This window comes from Lagopus muta, chromosome 2 (assembly GCF_023343835.1).
Source record: "Lagopus muta isolate bLagMut1 chromosome 2, bLagMut1 primary, whole genome shotgun sequence".
NCBI lineage: Eukaryota > Metazoa > Chordata > Aves > Galliformes > Phasianidae > Lagopus > Lagopus muta.
In genome coordinates this window covers 35,389,603-35,410,126 of record NC_064434.1, presented here as the reverse complement: position 1 = coordinate 35,410,126, position 20,524 = coordinate 35,389,603, and the positions used below count along the sequence as shown (strand labels likewise).

Genomic DNA, 20,524 nt, shown 5'->3' with positions numbered 1-20,524 from the left:
AGGGAAACTTTCTTTTCTATCATTTATTCTTCCTTATTTATGTAGATAGCATGATAGACAGCTTTCATTTGTTAATGCTTTCCAGGGTTTGGGGAAGTGAACTGCTCCATGCTGCTGGTGTAAGGAGTTAGGAAGACAATGGAAGTACATGAGTCTTGCTATGCAGACATTAATTTCTTGCTTTTTATAACGAAACTGATTGTTGTTTTGTGTTGTTTTTTCTTGTTTTGGTTTTGTTTTCCCAGGACTGGGAGGAAAATGCTAGTCGAGCTTTGTCCCTGCGGAAACATCTTGACTTGGTCACACAACTGATTATTCAGTGGCGTAGATTGGAGTTGAAGTAAGAATTGTTCTTCCTTACTGCTATTTTTTAGACACAAAAATTCCGTCTCTATGTGGAGACGTGTTCCTATGTTTTATTGCCTTAGTCATGGAACATTTTGTGTGTGTGAAGCTGCCATAGAGCATAGGTATACAAATGAAAAAGTGGTTGAGCTGGTTCCAAATGAGCATGTCCGTCCCCATATTGCCTTTTGTAGTGACTGCATGTGTACATATGTGCATGCCTCAGGAGGGACAGAAGCAGGACACAACTAGAGTAATTCATAATCATATTTTCCCAGCCTCCTCCTGTTTTTGTCCTGGGGTTGCTGAGTGGTTTGTCACTTTAACAATCACTATTAAATTTTACTTTAAAATCATTAGCCAGTCTCCTGTTAAAACCATGTAATATTTTTATGTCCACAACACTCCATGATCAGGAATTCTACAAGTCCACCACATATTTTGTGAAAGAAAACTTCTCAGCCTGGCTCTGACTGGTTTTATTTGACAGTTCCTGGCTCCTTTGTTTTTTTCTCATAATTTTAATAGTGACAAAGCTTATCTCAGTGACAAAGATTATCTCAATCTGCAAAGTCTTCCTTTAGTTTAGCAGAAACAGAGAGTGAGTGGTGTTTTGGAGCCTATATGATTCATGATCTTGATTATTTAATTACTGTTTTTTCCTTCTCTTCCCCCACTAATTGGTTTCAGTTGCTGGTCAGTAAGTCTGGATAATATTATGAAGCAACACGTAGAGAAATCCACAAAGCACTGGTTCTCACTCTATCAGATGATTGAGAAGTATGTGCAAGAACAGACCAAGGCTGACATGGAAGGTAAGTGCTGCTCTTACACAAATATGTGATACAGTTGCAGCAGTTACTAGAGATGTATAACTAAACTCTAAAATGGCAGAGCTTAGCTATGCGCTTTCAGGTGTAGTTTTTGTTCCCTTTGCCCTGCAGAAAGTTGCATGACTGTGTAAACCCTTCCATATGGAGTGAGCTTGATGTGGTATTTTTTCTGAAGCCACCTGTGTTGCATAGAGTTAATATTGTAAGTTGTGTAAGGGAAAAGCTGTCTGTAAAAGGCATCCTAAAGAAATGTTCCCATTAATGGTGTGTTAGGGACATATAAACATTTTTAATTGGATTTGTAGTACAGAAAGCTTTCACTTGCAGCTGAAAAAGGCATCTGACTTTTTAAGCTGTGCACAGCACTTCTCACATCCTAGCTGTAATGCTTCTATTATTTTGTGTAAAGCAGGAATAGTTCCTTCAGTCCATATACTTCTCTACTTGCAAATCTGTCTGCTGGTGTTCAAGTTTTGTAAAGGAGGAAAAAAAAAAACTGCTGTCAGTCTCTAACCCCCCAAAATGTTATGATGTTGTGAGGATGAAAATAGCATTCTCTGGCATAAGGCAGAGCTCTTCCAATCTCATTAGTAATTTATGTATTGTCTCGACAAATTCAGATCTCTGGGTTCTTTTTTGACATCTCCCAGTGTTTTCTCCTGTAGGTGATGCTCTGAAGGCACTGTAATCTCTGCTCGATTCTTCTAAGATCTTTTTCCCTCTTGATTTTGAGGCAATAAGGAACTGATAGTGGCTAATTTGTAGCATGTAGATTTTCACGATAGCTAAAAAAAAATCTGTTAATTCAATATCAAGTATTCTTCATGTACTTGATTTACTCAGAAATTGGGCATGTAGCTGTCCTCCTTAATCCGGTCTTACTACTACCTCTTTATTCAGTCTCCTTTTTTTTATTGTTTTGGGTTTTTTTTTTCCAGTACATTTTTTGCTGGTTTTATTCATTATTAATTTAGAATCACTTTTTTTTTTGTTCTTTGTTTTGAAACTTGCCCAATAGAAGCCTGATGTTTAGTTGAAAGTTCACAAAGTTTTCATGTCTACAGTTTTCATGCAGTGTTTTATTCTGTTTTCTTCCATCTCCTTTTAAATTTCTGGTGGAATGTTCAGAAACTGAGCAGATGAGCCTAAAAATGCTGGTCAACACACTACAGGCTTTCATTGAAGGATCTACGCTAGGAGAGTTTCGTGCACGACTTCAAGCCTTGCTGGTTTTCCACTGCCATGTCCTACTGATGCCTCAGGTAGCAGAAAAGGGTAAGCATTGTTAGCATTAAATGTGGTGAGCATTCTTTACCTGGCTGTCATGTTCCAGGCTTTCCAAACAGGTGGCTAAGAGCTCGTAAATACAACAGGAGCTAACGCTGCATTTTCTTGCCCTCACAAAGAATACTGTTTGTCTGTTATTCTCTTATTTTCACCAAACTTCATGATTACAAAAAAAAAACCAGGCTGCATTTCTGCTGTTGATACTGAAGAATATCCTGTTTTGAAAGATTTTTATTGTCTGTCCTTTCCAGACGTTCTGTGCAGCATCCTGTGGAATCTCTATAATTATTATAAGCAGTTCTCAGAGTGTGTTGAGACCAGAATCACTGAACTTCGTCAACCTATAGAAAAGGAACTTAAGGTAAGAGAAAACTTCTCTCAGACCATATGTTGGATTAACTAGAGGAACAGTGGTGGAGCGGGTATTTGAATTTGTGTGTAATGGCTCTGGTGGACATTGAAATCCATGTTGTACTCCACATTTTTATTGACAAGAAGATATTTTTATGGCACGGAGTTGGTGAAAGTCATTAATGTTTGGTCGTGTTTAGCCACGGAGATTCCTACCAAGTAGTGAAGACCCTTTGGCTTTCACAATGAAGTATGCATAAGCACCTGGCTTGTAGCATAAGACGGCTATGCAATAATCTGCGCGTGTACGAAGATGTATTTTAAGACAGCTGGGTCATCATAGCTGATCAAGTTGAGAGATTATTTTTATATGCAAATACTTCATTACATTTGTATAAATAATCCCACTGATTATTTCTTTTAATAGGAATTTGTGAAAATTTCGAAGTGGAATGATGTCAGCTTCTGGGCTATTAAGCAGTCAGTTGAAAAAACTCGCAGGTAACTCAGAATGTGAAATTAAGGAGCCATTTAGGGACTGATCATAATAAATGGCAGTATTTTATGTATGAATGTATTTGGAACCTTCTTTGTAGATTTCTTTGACTTAAAATTTGAATGCAGAAATGTTTCTTTTACTCATAATGCAGTGGAAACGCTTATTTCCAGCAGCTGAGATATTGCCAGGATTAGATCACTCAGTGACTGTTTTGCTTTCTTTTGATAATTAGAACTCTCTTTAAATTCATGAAGAAGTTTGAAGTTGTTCTGAATGAGCCATGTCGGCCTGCCTTGGTGGAAACTGGTAAGGAAGAGCAGCTGGACTGCTTGCACCAGCAGGAGGAATCTGAGAACAAAGAGGCTAAAGTTCAGAAGCTAAACAACACACTAAGAAAAGTTCTGTCTGCTAGAACAGATGCTGCCAAGGTGACTGTATTCTTAAACCTAAGTGTAGGAAGGTTACTCTGTATGTTCTCATCTAAATGTTGTTTTTCACTGATTTATGGAGAAGAATCTTACATAAATGCTAAGTCTGTTGAGTGTATCATCAACTTGTTGGTCTTTTTTTCATGTTCAGTTTTACGAAACTGCAGGTGGGTGCAAGTGTAGCATGGAAAGACAAATATGTTCAGTATTGACTTGGCACAATATTTACACTCTCCTGGAGATGATAGCAGTCAGACATTTTATCTCTTAAGTTACTGGTATATTGTCTGTAACTGTTTATTACTTCTTTACTGGTATACTGATATTGACAAGAGTTGGTAATTGGCATTGATTTCTCCTTGTTTACAAAAAGTTTCCTCATGTATTCATTACTGAACTATTCCATACTGAACCGTGTTGAGCGAATTCTGGGATTTCAGGAGTTGAGTTTCAAATGAATGTGGAATTTTGCCCTTGTTTTTGAAGCAGTTTATTCTGTGTTAATCTACTGACAAGACGGCCTCAATCAAATGTGTGTAATTGGATTTTTTCCTTAATTTTCCTCAGCAGCCACTAACAGAAGGATTTCAGGATTTTATTACATTTCGTGCAGATTCTCTTCAGTATCGCCTGCCTAAACTTACCAAAAAAATGAAGAAAATGTGTGTGACAGTTACAGAGAGTAATTCATTCTTAAGTCTGCTGGAAAGTCTTGACCAGTTCACAGGTTAGATACTCATGATTTGCATGTCAGTGTTGACTGTTTTAGCATGAGTGTAATCAGGAAATGTGTAGATACGTAGTTCCCTTCACAGACTGTCTTCCCATGGCTGATTTCAAATCTCTCATCATTCTGTCTGTCTTCCATGCAGGTGATATCATTGGTTCTGTAGTTGAACTGCAGAATTTAACGTTTGATCAGACAGCAGATAAGGAGAAGCAGAAGTCAGAGGCCAAGCATATTCAGATGCAAAAACAACGCGCTTTGTCAGATCTCTTCAAAATCCTTGCTAAAACAGGTGAGCTTTGATTTGGAATGTGCTTACTTTAACACTATAAAGTTATTAAGCGTTTTACATTTTTGCCAGTACCTGTAAATGCACAATAATAGTATGTTCTTGAAGTTACCAAACCATTAATGCACAGAAGCAAGTAAGTCTCTTTCCCTTCCTGATGTGCTAGTCCTAGTCCTAGTCCTTTCATACCCCTTGTCTTCTTTGTACATTCAGTGTATGTGAAGCAGTTGCTTTTTTGAAGCAAAAATCTACGTTATCTCCAGTCAGAAGTCACTGCCCGGTTTATACACAAAAGGGAAGATGAAAGTCCTATACCTGTTCTCTTATCCAGAACTGAAGTTAAATTAACTTCTTTAAATGAGAGCCCATCTCTCAGTTGAGTGATTGGCAGAAGTAGGATTGGCAGTGGTGCAGTTAAGCTGTGGAGAATGAATGGTCTCTTCATGGGAATCACTGTAGGAACTCCTCTGAGAAGCTCAGTCTCCATTGCTGCCCTTGGTAGTTGTAAGGTCAGGGAACTACTCAAGCTGTTAATTGTTGTCTTTTCCTTTGATTAAACTGAAATCATCAACTGTTCTCAATCACTGAGCAGTTTAGAAACCAGCAAAGGCGAGCAATCTTGTTGTCTGACAGCAGAAACAGCAAAACACTTGTCTGACAGCATTCCACCAACTCATAGCCAGAGGTAGAAACAAACAGAGCTTTGCCAATTTTTTTTTTAAATTTTCCTTTTGAAGAAAGTTTACCATTTTTAGTGCTTCTCATGGAAGCCACAGCTTTCAGTCTGTGGTGATTTTAAGAACCTCAAAAAAAAATAATCAGTATCAACTTAATCTCTACATCCTGGCTGCAGAGGTTAGGTTTTAGAAGTATATATCTGTAAATTGTTCTCTTAGGTTTTATTTCACGCTGTCACATGCCTCACAGGTTGAAGGCTTTTCTTTCTCTTATCTGCCACCACAAACTTTTTATATATGCAAGTCTATGTTTACCTTATTTCAGCTGTGTTCTTTAGCTGAAGATAGCTCAGCTATGATGTATTATTTTATGTAACTTGGAAAACGTTCAAAGGCTTGTCAGGATTACAAAGCATAAGGAAAAAAATCATACACTGGAGTTTTCGCATCTTAGTGTCAGCTACCTGACTCACATTTTCTTCACTTGAAAGAAGGAGGGCATAAAAAGGTGTATTCAATTGTCATTGCAGGCTTGTCGTACCGAAAGGGGCTTTCTTGGTCCCGTTCCAGAGGCTGTCATGAAATACTCTGTGTACATCCACTGGACTTACGTAGTGCGTTAGCTGTCGTGAGCAATATATGTGAGCTGGATGCCACGTATGTATGCAGAATTTGTAACTCTTACATTGTACGAGTCCTGTGCTTATTAGAATTTATTGCGTGTGGATTTAGATGGGAATTTTTGGATGTTACTTTATTTACATTTGTCCCCTTCTGTTTTCTCTGTTTGAAAGTCCTGTATGTACTGTACTGGCACATAAAACTTAGAGAGGTTTGGGTTTGTTTTTTGGTTTTTTTTTTTTTTTTAGGGTTGGATTGTTTTTAATTTACACTGCAGACAACTTTGCTACCATTTTCACTGGTTCAAAGAATTCAGTTAACCCACTGTTGCCCAGCTTTGCTTGGGACAGTTTGTTAACATAATTAGTGGGTAGATGCTAATGACTTAAAGATCAGTTGCAGTTTCCAAGGGTGAAGTCGTCATTTGTTTTGTTTTCATCACTGGCTAATGGCATATTTCGTGAGAAAATGCATGGACTTTCAGAGTGGACATTTGTGCAAAGTCCTGTCTAGATGGAAGATGTTCCTTCAGACGTTTTTCTGGTCTTTCAGGAAGCAAGTGCTCAGATCTGGGTGTTTAGTTTATCATGTTCTGTAAGGGCCAAAATACAACCTTCCTTATCAAGATTAATTTAGCAGCATTTGAAAAAAACAAACCCACAGTTTAAGCTCTAAATGTTATTCAGAGATTTGGTTTCTGCCTTAGGTTTATTAAAAAATAATAATAATTTCTCATGACTTAAATATTTGTTGGGAAAAATGGAGAATTGAGAGCCCAATACATGTACAAAATAACAAATTGTAAGCAGATCTTTTAGGTTGAAGAGCTGACCTAGTGGCTCTAGTGTGCTGAGGTACTGAAATTACTTACCTTTCTAATGCCAGTGTTTTGTACTCTGTCAGGTTTGTGGCAGAGATTTCCTCTGCCTGGGATGGATGCCAGAAGTACTTCTATCGCTCGCTTGCACGCCACTCTCGACTTCAGACAGCACTGTTGGCCCCTGCCAAGGTAAAGCAACTAAAAACAGGAATCCTACTTTTGTTAGCTTTTACTGGAATCTTCTAGTAATAAAAGGGTGATGTGAGATAAAGCTTTTTTTTTTTATTATTTTTAATATGATAGAAAATATTTGGGTGACAAATGTTAAATTCAGCATTTAAAAACGTGTTATTTAATGAATGAACGATAGAATGAGCAGATTGTTAGTGAGCAATCTGTGCAGTGTACAATATTTCCATCCCAGCAGTTCCCAAATTGTTGCTGGTTCTTCGTGAAGGATGTGTCTCAGAGGCTGAATTAAAACATATTAGGAGAACAGAATCAGGATTAGTGATCATGGAACATCTGTTGCATTTTATACATTGGAAATAACTGAATAGCACAAAACATTGCCTTGCTTAGAAATTGATGTAAAATTGATAGAAGGAACAGATGAGTTCTGCCAAGTCAGTATCACTTTTCCAGGAAGTGGGGATCTCTTCCAGATGCTTTTCCTCTCACTGTACTTCATCTTACAGCATGAAATAGCAAATATTACAACTGATAGTTGAATAAATAACGAAACATATCTGGGATTTGTTTTGCTTTTTATCATCAACATTTATTCTACACTTGAATTCAGGGTCCTTTAATTAAAAAGAATGAAAGTAATTGTCAGTAAATCTGGTGAAATTAATTGTAGCAGTGTTTATGGATGTAAAAATTTAAGCTTCTGGGTTCTCCTCTTGGGATTTATGTATTAATTAGGTCACTTTTTGAACTCAATTCCTGATAGGAATGGCTGCAGTGGAAGTGCAGTGTAATACTGCTTTTTGTAGAATGTGCTTGAAAATCGGAATTATGTGGGGAATATATGAAAGGTGTAAAAGATTGAAGATAGTGGAAAGTAATAACTGGACTTTGTCTGCATTTTAATACTTGCTCACTTGGACCTTAGCCTTTCACTCTGTTTAGTGAAATGGAATGGAGGCACAGCCCACATTGTTGTCACTTAATCTGCTTATTCATTAAACCGTTGTCTCCCTTCCCTCCTGTTTCTCCGTGTTTGTTTTCTTTAGGATATTGGACTAGGTAGTGTGGAGAGATGCAAAGGATTTGCTGCACACCTCCTACAGTTGCTTGTCAGACAGAGACAATCTCTTGCTGTCTTGATGGAGCAGTGGGTCTTACTAAGGTATTTTGCATTATACCATTACAGCCTTATTTAAGTGCTCATTACACAGTTATTGGCAGCAAGCTATTTCATTCAAGAAAGACAGAAAATAATGCAGTAAAAAACAAATTTTTCCTCCTGCTTTTCCATTTCACCTCTCAATTAAGCCCAGATGTGGGGAGGGGGAGGAAGTGTATATTTGGGATGGGGAAATAAATATTGTTTATCCCATCGTTGCAGCTGGCATGTTGGAATCAAAATAATGGAAAAAACAAGTTAGGTGGACATGAAGGCTATAAAGTAATTATTTATGATTAATTGCACTGTTAAACCCATTGGACCTTTCTCATTTGGTATTGGCTTAAGTTAATTTTGGCTATATTCAATTGATTTCTATTCATTTTCAAAATAAACAATCTGGATTGTCCTTTGGGCCAAAATGAAGAAACCTCAACTGCCCAAGAAGAAACATTCTTGAAAGTTGGGAGATAATAGGATGTGTTGGCATTGTAAAAGTGGGTAGGAAGTCTTTATTGCTTGATGGAATTGCTCCCATTTTATTTCACTGCAAACTCCCCTGTTCTGTGTATTTCTGCTCATCACAAATGACATCTGTTAAACTTGAAGTTATGTCAGAGATTTTCCTTTGTACAAGGAAGGAAATCTGTACTGGAGATTAGTGGTGCAAAAACTGCATTAACTATGTTATTACTAAAATAATAATAAAGCAACAGCAGTAATAATAAAACAAATTCCATATGCACAAGTCTCATTTTATTGTATAACAGTGGAAAACTAACATGAGTCTCAGGACTGGAGTCTAAGGATTATTGAAATGGTTGGTGTTGAATCTGAAAAATCTCACCAAGGCCTGTTTCTGGTGTGACTAAACATGCAAAAGATCAATCAATTTTTAAATGTATGTGAAATCCTTTTAGTTTTTCCTGGATAAAGTTTGACTTTTGCTGCTTTCGTATCACCTAGAACTTCTATGAACTTGGTCTGAAGCTTGAGCTTTTAAAAGGGGGAGGTATCATGTAAAACTGTTGCTATGAGGTTTATGCAGTTTTCTTCTTTCTTTCTTCTTAACCAGGAACCTCCTAAGTTGCATCCAAGAGATAGAAACGAGATTGAGTGCTGACAAAGAATATAACATAGCATTACCTCCTCAACATAGTTTTAAACACTGGACTGACAAACTGCAGCAACTTTCCATGCAATGTGTGATGGTTCTTGAGGAGCTGTCTTGGTTTATACAGTGCTGCCCACCAGAAGAGCTAATGAAGTGCAGTGACAGTGAAAGGACAGATGTCAAAGGAAGCGTTTTTCTCTGCTCAGGACCTGAAGAAATGCTGGGAAATGTTGTCCCAGGAATACCTGAGCAGATTCCCTCAGAACTTAAATATCTGTCTCCAGTAACAAGTGAGCAACTGCCTCCTGGATGCAGGATGCGAAACAAGGATCAGCTGTGGCTGCAGCTGTCTGCACAATTGGCAGCAATGCTGGCACGTGTGAAGGCGATGAAAACAGAAGTGGACAAAATAAGACAACAGCCGTGTGAGACCTTGTTCTATTCCTGGTGAGTTCTACATCTGCACGAATGGAATTTATGCATAAATGTATGTTCATATTAGATGTATAAAGTCATCCTGAAGGTTGCCTTAGCATATCTTAAAAGGTATTGTTTAAATGTTCTTGAAGCTTGTTTCTGTTCGTTTTTCTTTCAAACTGCAGTGTCTGGCTTTTCGAACAACTGCATGCAATCTTCTCTCAGTCTGCTGAGCAGTCAGGAAAAGATGGGTCCTTCTCAGCTTCTGCAGTTGTCTTTGGTCCCTTGGGATTTCATCCCCTTTGCTCTTCAGTTAGTTAATGATGTAGAGTTCAAATGTGAATTAATAGAAGAAACTTATTTAAAAAGAGGCCTGAAGGCAGCCTATTGAAGGAAATATATATATACCTTATATGTGTATATATATATCTCTCAGAAGAAAAGATGTAGTCTTAATCTGAGACATTCTTTCTTCTCTCAGTATTATAATCTATCTTGTTGCAGGAGAGATTTTGAAGTTTGCACATCAGCTATGAGTTGTCTGCTGGAAGTGTCAGCTCAGTTAGAAGGTGTAGAGTCCCTGTTTCACCTGGATGAGGAAGAGGAGCCAGCTGCAGATCAGATGGCTGTAATAAAGAGCCTGAAGTATATACAAGAGGAAATTAATAGTACATCTACAGACTTCACAGTTTGGAGAAAGCAGCTTCTTGCTTCCACATCAAACTGTAGTGGTAAGGACAATTCTCTACCAATTCTGTAGTTCAGGTAAAGATAGAAAGAATTCACTAGGCTTTATTGCAGAAGATTGCTTATTCATTGCTGTTGCCATGTGTTCATTTGGATATCCACAAACACTTGATGAAATTCAAACTGGGAAAATTTCGTCTGAGTTGACATTGTGCAGTAATACTTTTCCCTTTAGTTTCTGGTGCCAGCAGTCCTTGTGTTATAGTTGTAAATCAGAACTAGCAAGGGTTTGTTAGTGCAAGCTGCAAATGCTTATCATATTCCTTGCATAAGAAAACTTATAAACCAGTAATTCAATGTGTTTCTATTTTAAACTGTCTGTGTTACGATTCAAAAGGAAATAAAGAATCTGATGAAGAATTTGTGGAGCGCTTCTCAGCTCAAGTGGAAACTGTTATCCATGGTGTTCTATATGCCATCCAGTGTTTGGTAGAGAGAAAACAGAAAGGTGAAGAGGAAGAAAAACCTCCAGAGGAAACAGGTGAGATTGTTAATTTAGTCAAGGGGCAGTGAGAGAGGTTAAACTATTTGACCCTAAAAATAATGGTACCCAAGGAAATTTCCATTTCATTAGTTGTGCCATGAACAGGCAGCATGGACATTTCTTGTTTGCTTGGTATAACATTTTAAAATATCAACTGTGACATCCATCTCTTTTTTTGCCCCCTGTGTTTCAACCAAAGATGATACAGCTTCATTGGACATGATTAAAGCAGGGCATTTAACTAAACTTTTGGATGAAGATATTTCTGCTGATGTGGAATCTTTGCATGTACAGAAAGTAATTTCAGCGGTTTCAGAACTGATGGAGAGCCTGAAATCTTATGGAGAAAATTGCACCTCAGATAAACATAAGGTAAAACTGTTCTTCTTGAAAGCTTTTTGGCTCAGGGGTCTCAGTGATTCGGAATTATCAGCTGTGGTAGTTTAACACAAATTACTTCTTATTGTTCATTACTATAGAACTAGAAGTGTGCGTAAGAACATAACTGAATGTAGATATGCTCTTTTGTAATGTAAAATGCAGATGGTCCTTTAATAAAAAGGAAAAATGTTAGTTTTTGTGAAAAAAGCTCTAGGAAATTTTTATGGTGTTTAAATCTGCCGACTGATATTTCTGGCTTGAGCATCTGTTTCCAGTCTGTCATAGCCCTCTGATAGGTACATCTCAGTATTTACATTAACATGTTTGACAGCTGTTCTTTGATATTTATTTTTTTTTATTTTTTTTTTTACCTGCAGTTCTTCAACCAGTCCTGCTATTTGCTGGTGCGTCTAATGCCCATGCTCTGCAAGTTTTCAGACCTTATTCTGTTCTACCTCACTATTTCACTGTCATCTCACCGGAGTACTGGAAAACTGCTTTCTGTTCTAACTAGTATTTTCACAGAGCTTGCCCAAAAGGTAAGTTGTTAGAGCTAAAGGTGGATGTATGAAAAGCATATTCTTAATATATACACTTGGTTTCTATGTGAGAATTGGGTAAAGATGTAGTTACTGGTACAGAATGTCTTCTGTTTGCCTTTATAGGGGTTTTGTCTGCCAAAAGAATTACTTGAAGATGAAGCTGGAGAGGGAGCAACACAGTTTCATGATTATGAGGAAGGTGGTATTGGAGATGGGGAAGGCAAGAAGGATGTGAGCGACAAAATAGAAAGCGAAGATCAGGCAAGTTGTGTTTTTTGGGAGAGGGGTTAAGGGAAAAGTGGGAGTAGTTTAAATAAAACTGAGACTAAATGCTGAAGAAAGGCTGCTTCTGTTTACTTGTAAATACAAATGCAAGAGCTTTTAGCTATTTTTGTTGAGTTTGGTTTCACTAGAATTTCTTTCCTGAGCGATTTCGTTACCTGTGCTGATGTTAAGGAACGAAAAGTAATTTATGCTGGCTCTGTGTCAGTGTTGAAGGTCAGTTCAGCCATATTACTGAACATATTATGTAGGGGGTTTGAATGGTTTTAGGGAGGAATATGCAGAGTAATAGAAAATGCCAGGCTTTAGCTTGATGTGTTTGGGTGGAGAGACAGCTCACATCAGAAGTTGTATAGTGTAGTTAACGTGAGTTTGCCTGGACCTTCAGTCTGAGAAGCACTAGGGAGAGACATGGAAAAATTCCTCTGATGGCTTTCTGGGAAGTCATGTTGAATGGAGAACACTAATAGATAGTTGTTCCAGTTGGCTCTGAGCTGGTCTGTACTGGCTAACTTCAGTTTGCATCAGTTACAATTTATATTTAATATCAGTAATTGCATTCAAGAAATGAGGACCTAACTTGAAAATGACCAGAGGATAGTATGGATAACCTTATGTGAGGTTATAGTTAGGCTACCTACTAACAGGACAGTTCCTTCTCTTGAATAGATACGATAATTTTTCCTTTAACCCAGCTTTATGAGTGCACAAAGACCATCAAAGCTAGAGAACCATGTTGTGGAAAAAAATGAAACGCATCAGATGTTTCAGGTTAAAAAAAAGTATATCTGTGAAGTAAGTTGCTTTCAGTCTCCCAACTAGGTTAGCTTCTGTCTTTCTATGTTACTGTTGCAGTACTTCATGTAAGCTTAAATATATACGCTAGGTTCATTGTAACTTTTGTCTTTACCAATAATTCAGATAGAAGACAGTTTTAAGAAGGGTGAGGAGAAGGAAAAAGAGGATCAAGATTCTAAGCCAGATATTGAAGGAGAAGACAATGCAATTGAAATGTCAGAAGACTTTGAAGGAAAAATGCATGATGGAGAACAGGAGAAAAAAGGTTTGATCCTTTCACTAAGGCAAACTTATAAGAATTATAATAGATCAGTCCAGTGGTTGATACTTTCATGTATTGATGCATCTGCTGAAAAGTCAGCATTCAGCCAAAAAAGAGTGGTGCCATTTGTATGTGAAAATTAAGAAATCTTAATCTGAACACTAGGAAGTTGAAGATAGTCTTCAACTCTTCTGTGGAGGTTTTGGATCAGAGGAAGCTGTTTCCTTTTTCCTGTTGTAAGATGACCCTTGGACAAGTGTTAAAATTAGTCACTTACTTTATGGATCTGTTGAAGATCAGCAGAACACTTGCAAAAGAAAAGGTGACAGTAGTTAGCTTCCCTGGTCACATTTTAAGTTATGGCTAACTTTTAAGCAGTGGCGATAATTCACTTTTACCAAATGTTACTTTTTCAATTTGCTAGTAGTCCAAAAGGTAGCACTTCTTGCACTTCAGAGGGTAACACCTTGAACATCTGCTACTAACATGACTGACAAATTAGAGTAGTGTTAATCTGCTCAAAAAATCTGAGAAGTGCCAAGAATAAGCTCTGCAGCACAAGAAAGGACATTCTGAAACTAGTGAAGTGAAATGGACCATTCCTCACCCTATAATGCCAAAACATTTGGAAAAAGGAAGTGGGAGAGGGTAAGGATTGGAGAATTAAAATAATCCACATTTTTAGCATTTGCCACTTGTTAGAAGAATGCTGTGTCTGTCTGTCTGTCCAAGAGAGCACGCTGAAGTATCTCGTTACATCCCTGCTCTTCTGGGTGTCAGTGCATGCATGTCTTGTTCTGCATTGCTCCATTAAATCCGTAGGGTGATGAATTTCAGGTGTGAAATGTGACTGCTTGTTTGTTTGCTTTATCTTCTCTGTACTGAGACATATCCTGAACTATACACAGAAAATGATGAAAAATCCGATGAAGAGGAAGAGCTGGATAAGCAGATGGGAGATCTCGATAATGCTGAAGCTGATGATAAACTGGATGAGAGGCTTTGGGGGGATGAAGATGATGATGATGATGATGAAGATGCCAGTAGTAAAGCAGAAGAAACTGGGCCAGGGATGGATGAGGTAAGGAAAAAAGTGATAGGAAAAAGAGTATCAAGGGAATTAAATTCTCTTATGACCTAGACAATGAATTCCCTTACATAGTGGGCTCTTTGGTCTTGGAAAGGGATCATTTGAGTATGTCCTAAATTATTGAGTGTTGTCTTTTTTTTAGGAATTGATGTCTTGTTTATTCAGATGTTGGGAAGCAGGTAGCATAATTGAGGTTTCTTTTGATTTTTTGTTTAATAGGAAGATTCAGAGCTTGTTGCAAAAGATGACAATTTGGGTACAGGAAACAAAGATAATAAAAAAGAGCCTCCCAAGGATGAAGAAACAGAGAATCAAACAGAAGACGATGAAAACAAAGAGAAAATCCATGAGCAAATAGATGAGGTAAAAATTATGTGGACTACAGGAAGTATATTGTTGCTAAACCGTGTTGTTTCTGAGTAGTTCATTTCAGAGTCAATAATTGACCACATTGTATCGTTATTTGTGTATTTTCTGAGGTGTAGCCCAAGAATGATTTTAGTTGCACTAACCTGAATGTGTAATGGCTTCCAAAAAACAGGCTTTACACTGAATTGCCATTTTGATGGAGAAAGCTAGAAAGTCCTTGATCTGTTGTGAGTAGCAACAGAAGCATTCAGTGGACTCATCCCAAAATTCTGCCTATGGTATCCCTGAAGATTCTATATAGCACGCAAGAGTGCATTTACCATCTGCAAGCATTTAGATTCTGTCTTTCAGGAAAATAGTATTATGAGCACCAAGTATGCTGTTTCAGAGAAATACCTTGGTATATAGATGATGGTAGTTACACCTTGGTGAGCAGCTGAAATCCACTGCATCTCTCATTCCCCCTCCTCAAAGGGATAAGGTGACAAAACACAGTGGAAAAAGCCTCAAGGATTGAGATAAGGATATGGAGCTCACCAGTTACCATCACAGGCAAAACAGAGTAATTGCAGGGAAATTAATGTAATTTATGGCCTGTTATTAACAGACTAGAGCAGTGAGAACTAAAAACAAACTAAAAACACTGTCCTCTTACCCACCCTCTCCTACCTCCTCCCTCTGAGGGGCATATGGGAATGGGGGCTGTGGTCAGCTCATGATTCTTTGTCTCTGTCACTTCTCCATGATCACTCTCTGCCCTGCTGCCCCTCCCACAATGTAGTTCTTACCCAACTGATCCCACATGGGATTCCCACAGGCTGCAGCTCTCCCAGCACTGCTCCAGCAAAGCTCTGTACCATTGGGCCCAGCCTTCAAGCACTCTTCCAGCACTGCTGCCCCAGTCTGCAGTTGTGTCCCAGGGCTGCTCCTGTGGGGGCTGTCCATGGGTTGTACGCCCTTTGAGCCACATCCACTGCTGCACTTTGGGCTCCTCTGTGGCTGTGCAGGGAGATGTACTCTGTGTAATTCCAATGGGCTGCAAGGGGATGGCCTGCTCCTCTGTGGGCCTCTCCAGGGCTGCAGTGAGCTGCTGCTGTGTGCCTGGAACTCCTCCTGCACTGACCTCGGTGCCTGCAGTGCTGCTTCTCTCCCATTTCTCCCCTCTCCCAGCTGCTGTTATGTAGTTTTTCATTTCTGAAATCTGCTCTCCCAGAGCACACCCAGCATCACTCATGGCTCAGCTCTGGCAGCTGTGGGTCCCTTTTGGAGCAGCTGGAGCTCTGCTTTGACATGGGGCTCTGCTCACAGGGGTCACCCATGCAGCCTCCATGATGCCAAAACTGTACAATGTAAACCCAGTACAGTAGATGCAGTTGCAAAAAAATAATCTTTCCTGCTATTTTACATGTGACTGTGTATCATTAGAAATTAATTTTTAATTGATCAGAATGTAATACTGTGTTCAATATTTCTGTCCTAGAGAATTGAGTTATACCTTATTTCTCATCTTTGCCTCTTCCATCACTTACTATATAGTCTGTCTCTTTTTCCCCACCTTTTTCTTGCAGAGAGAGTATGATGAAAACGAAGTAGATCCTTATCATGGCCAGCAGGAAAAGCAGCCTGAAGTTGAACCTTTAGACCTTCCTGATAACTTGAACCTGGAGAATGATGAGAAGAGTGATGAAGAGAAAGAGGGTGAAGGTATAGCTGAAAATTTCTGAAGGTTCCCAGCTGAAAACTGAGTGGAAATAGTGAGGGGAGAGTCAGACAGCAAGCTTTGTTTTTCTATTGAGTAGAAGGGTGGTGGTGGTAGAATTCTGTATAACAAAAAGTTAGAATTTCATTTCTGCATATTAAAATTAACCAAAATACCAAATGCAGATCAAAACATAACATTGCAGCGTTTTTCTTTGCTTACCTTTAATGCACACTGTGGAAAAGTCTTTTTCCTGTGATCTAATTGTTAAATCCTCATTCTAGAAGCTCCCTGTTTCATTCTTCAGTTACTTTTGTATTTTCAGATTTTTTTTCTGGTACCTGAAAGCATTTGCACTGAAAGGCAACTGACCATCAAGAATATTATATTAAACTTGGTTAATGGGAATGCATTGTTTTGTATTGTTAGCTACTAATTGCAACACTTAAAGAAACTATGTGCTGTAGAGAACTTGAGATTCTACGTACGGAAATGTCATCATTTTCTTTATTACCATTTTTTGATAGCCTGCTTAGGTTTGTTCTGATCATATGGGTAATATTCCCTGTTTCTGTACTTTACTGAAAGTTTTGTGTACCTTTCTGATTTTTTTTTTTAATTCAGAAGAAGAAGAGAATGCTTTTGAAATAGATGACAAACCTGCTGATTTAAATGAGGCAGAGAATACGGAAGGTCAGAATGAAGAGAATAGTAGTGAGGCAGAAGGAGGCGATCAAGATGCAGAACCTGCTGAAGAAGGCATTGCTGAAGAAAAAGAGGAAAAGGAAGATGAAGGGGAAAAAGATACTGATGATCAAGAAGAAGAAAATACTGGGAACACTGAGGAGGCAGAAGAGGAAGAATCACAACCACCTAATGAGGAAAAAAATGAATCTGCTGAAGAGGAGAAAGAGAAGGGAATCCCTGCTGCCGACCAAGGCCTTCAACCTCAGGTACAGAGTCATAAATAAAAGCTTGTGTATTTTTTTTTTTCCCTATATGAGACTGACAGTGTTCTGTGTTATTTCGTGACAAAATTGATATTGCAGTGGATGTTAGTAAAACTCATTAGGAAGATGAGAGATCTCCTTGCTACTAAACTGGTGTATTTCTCTTACCCGCGTTCCTGTTACCACTTTGGCTTTCTGCTTCCCCATGCTTTGTAGAACGTTCAAATAAAACTGATCTCATTTCAGCAAGAGGAGGATAAAGATAACGCAGAGATGGATGAGCAGGTCCCTGAGTCTGAGGAGAGAATGGAGCATGAAACACAAGGGCAGACTGGGCAAGAAAACCTGCAGAGTGACAGTGCTGTAGAGCTAGCTGGAGAGGCTTCAGAAAGAGACCAGTCCAAAGAGGTAAGCTACATGGAATTGTATGAGCTAGAAACGCTGGACTTGTATGTTTTTAAGCTGTAATCAGAAAACTGCTGCAATATTTTAAGAATTGTGTCCAGGACTCAATTTTCAGAACATACAAGTTAACTGGAAAAAAAAATATATGAAGGTGCCTTCCTGGCAACGAAGTGTGTGTTCACAGTTTAGGCTAATTCTTGGTCTGTGGAACTGTCTCTGTGCCCTACACAAGAATAAAGTTTGCAGTTGTGAGCCATTTTTCATTCATGCCAGAAGGCAGCACAATGTTTCAGTTTGATTTCTGATGTTTGTCTGCAACCTTCTGAGTTACAGTTGCAATTTTTTTGGTTTCTCAGGAATATGGAAGTGGAGCTGCAAGCGCAAATCAATCAGAAGGCCATGAATCCACACGCATGGCCCGAATGGCTTCTGAAAAGCAAAGCATGAAGAATACACAGGTTAATCTCATTCTTTGATCCTTTTAAATCTTCTTTTTCTTGATTTCTTGTTTTGTTTTTTTTTTAAGCTTTGTACCTAATTTGAATGACTTAGCCCTACCTGTTTGCTGGTTATTATAAAGTTTCTCTTGGTTAGAAGTCATGTTCTAATCTGTATTTGGCTGCACATCACACGAAGTTCATGGTAGTAATTTTTCTCTTCCAGAGTTTCAAGAGGAAACCTGGTCAGGCAGACAATGAGCGCTCAATGGGAGATCACAACGAGCGCGTCCACAAGCGACTGAGAACCATCGAATCCAGCAGCGAAGCAAAGCAGAATACAGCTCAGTCTAAACAAAAGGTGGAGGAGGCTGATGCGTTTGAACACATCAAACAAAGTTCTGAATGCTACGATGCACAGACCTATGGTATGTGCTGGTATTTCTGTGTGGAAAGAGTTGTCATTCCAGATTCAAATCCCAAAGCTCCTATTTACTGTAGTTTTATTGCAGTACTTCACCCCTCCTCCCTCCAGTTATGTTTAATATCCTCTCTTTGCAAGACAACACTGTTTCACTATGATAAATGTTGTTCTCTGGTAATCAGATTCAGGCTAATGATAATGTATTTGAAAATATTGAACTTCCTCATAAAAGTGGGATTTCAATGTTCTAAACCTATTTAAAATTCTTTCTGTTTTGAAGTCCTTATTGCTACCATGCTTGCGAAATACAGTGTAAAGCAACAGGTTCCTTATTCTGTATCAAACTGATGATTCTTTGAAAATATTCCTCTAAACTAAATTTAATTAAATAAATTGCTTTCTATCAAAGTAATGACTCAAGTTTAGTCTTCAGATTTTCAGAGGAATAGCTGTTTGACACAACGTGGAACAGAACAGTGAAAGATAAAAACAAATGTTTCAGAGAGAAGCCCAGATGATTTCTTTTGAAGATCAGTAAAGATTATATGTAGTGGCCTCAGAAGGTAGGTTTTTTGTAACTATACTTTTTCATTCTTGTCTCCTTAATGATTCATGTTGCCTTTGTACAGACGTAGCTAGCAAGGAGCAGGAGAAACCTATTATGCCTCTCGAAGAAAATGAAGAGGGAGATCCTGAAGATACAGCTATGGAAACAGAAATGCAGAACGAGGATCTCCAAGCAGTGGACATAGAGGAGCTGAAGCCAGAAACAAAGTCTACTGCCACGAAGAGTTCTGGTACATTAACTTAAAAACCATTCTCAGTGCAAGCTGACACGCATGCTTAAACATGCACATAGGTATTTATTTTCATGCGTAGTGGATTCATCTGTCGTCTTTAAGACGAAAACATCTGATTGTAATTGATGTTTCTGCTGCAGTATTCTTACTCTGGCCAGGTAACTGGTGATAGCCTCTTCCTAAGTTGGTGAAGTGACAGAGCGCATTATTCTTTCCTTCAAGCTAATGATCTTTGATCTTCATGTACTTCTATGAAGAAGTGAAAAGGAAGCATTTTTTCAGTATGTTAGACACAGTGGCAGTTCTCTTATTTAGTACATAAGAGTAGTCCTGTGTCATCAGCCACAGCACCACAGAGCTCAACTTTTTTTAGGTAAGTTCTGACAAATCTTCAGGAAGTTGAGGAGCTGAGCTGGTCTGAGCCAAGTCAGGTGACATGGCACTGAAGTTGTTCTTGTGTCACTACTTTCTTTCATAAGTGCAAATGAAGTAAAACAAAACTGAATTGCCTATCAGTATTTAGTTTTAGGCAGAAGTCACTGTAGCCTGGAACTTTGAATGTTCTGGGTTCTTTATTTTCTTTATCAAACTATGCAAAAGCTGGATAGAGAAAATTGGTTTTGCCAGCCTGGATTCACCCGCTGTCCTCCACTCTCTTCAGGTATTCACTCTGTTGGAGAGGGTCCAGAGGAGGGTCCCAAAGTTTATTGGAGGACTGGAGCACCTCCCCTACAAAGACAGGCTGAGAGGGAGCTGGGCTTCTTCAGCCTGGTGAAAAGAAGGCTGCAGGGTGACCTCATTGCAGCCTTTCAGTACCTAAAGGGAGCCTACAAACAGGAGGGGAATCAACTCTTTACAAGGGTAGATAATAGTAGAACAAGGGGAAATGGTTTTGAGTTGAGGGAGGGAAGATTTAGTTTGGATATCGGGGAAGTTCTTCATGGAGAGAGTGATGAGGTGCTGCAAAAGGCTGCACAGAGAAGTTGTGGATGCCCATCCCTGGAGGAGTTGAAGGCCAGATTGGATGGGGCCCTGCGCAGCCTGGTCTGGTATTAAATGGGGAGGTTGGTGGCCCTGCATGTGGCAGTGGGGTTG

The 20,524-nt window shown here is 38.8% G+C and overlaps 1 protein-coding gene across 2 annotated transcripts in view; it reads left to right on the top strand.

The window, feature by feature from the left end:
• Positions 1-20,524, top strand: part of MDN1 (midasin AAA ATPase 1) — a 93,536-nt gene that overhangs the window by 63,388 nt on the left and 9,624 nt on the right. The window contains exons 68-93 of one of the 2 annotated variants that reach the window (XM_048937782.1): positions 246-340; positions 1,036-1,160; positions 2,307-2,453; positions 2,717-2,826; positions 3,244-3,317; positions 3,548-3,743; positions 4,314-4,470; positions 4,616-4,762; positions 5,967-6,093; positions 6,961-7,066; positions 8,116-8,231; positions 9,304-9,789; positions 10,264-10,490; positions 10,844-10,987; positions 11,190-11,362; positions 11,749-11,910; positions 12,037-12,174; positions 13,117-13,258; positions 14,164-14,336; positions 14,565-14,708; positions 16,283-16,418; positions 17,038-17,366; positions 17,610-17,771; positions 18,125-18,226; positions 18,432-18,633; positions 19,259-19,426. In XM_048937782.1, coding sequence (XP_048793739.1) covers positions 246-340; positions 1,036-1,160; positions 2,307-2,453; positions 2,717-2,826; positions 3,244-3,317; positions 3,548-3,743; positions 4,314-4,470; positions 4,616-4,762; positions 5,967-6,093; positions 6,961-7,066; positions 8,116-8,231; positions 9,304-9,789; positions 10,264-10,490; positions 10,844-10,987; positions 11,190-11,362; positions 11,749-11,910; positions 12,037-12,174; positions 13,117-13,258; positions 14,164-14,336; positions 14,565-14,708; positions 16,283-16,418; positions 17,038-17,366; positions 17,610-17,771; positions 18,125-18,226; positions 18,432-18,633; positions 19,259-19,426 — 4,288 coding nt within the window. Of the gene's footprint in view, positions 1-245; positions 341-1,035; positions 1,161-2,306; positions 2,454-2,716; positions 2,827-3,243; positions 3,318-3,547; positions 3,744-4,310; positions 4,471-4,615; positions 4,763-5,966; positions 6,094-6,960; positions 7,067-8,115; positions 8,232-9,303; positions 9,790-10,263; positions 10,491-10,843; positions 10,988-11,189; positions 11,363-11,748; positions 11,911-12,036; positions 12,175-13,116; positions 13,259-14,163; positions 14,337-14,564; positions 14,709-16,282; positions 16,419-17,037; positions 17,367-17,609; positions 17,772-18,124; positions 18,227-18,431; positions 18,634-19,258; positions 19,427-20,524 lie in introns of both variants that reach the window. The other variant, XM_048937781.1, reaches the window with a different exon arrangement.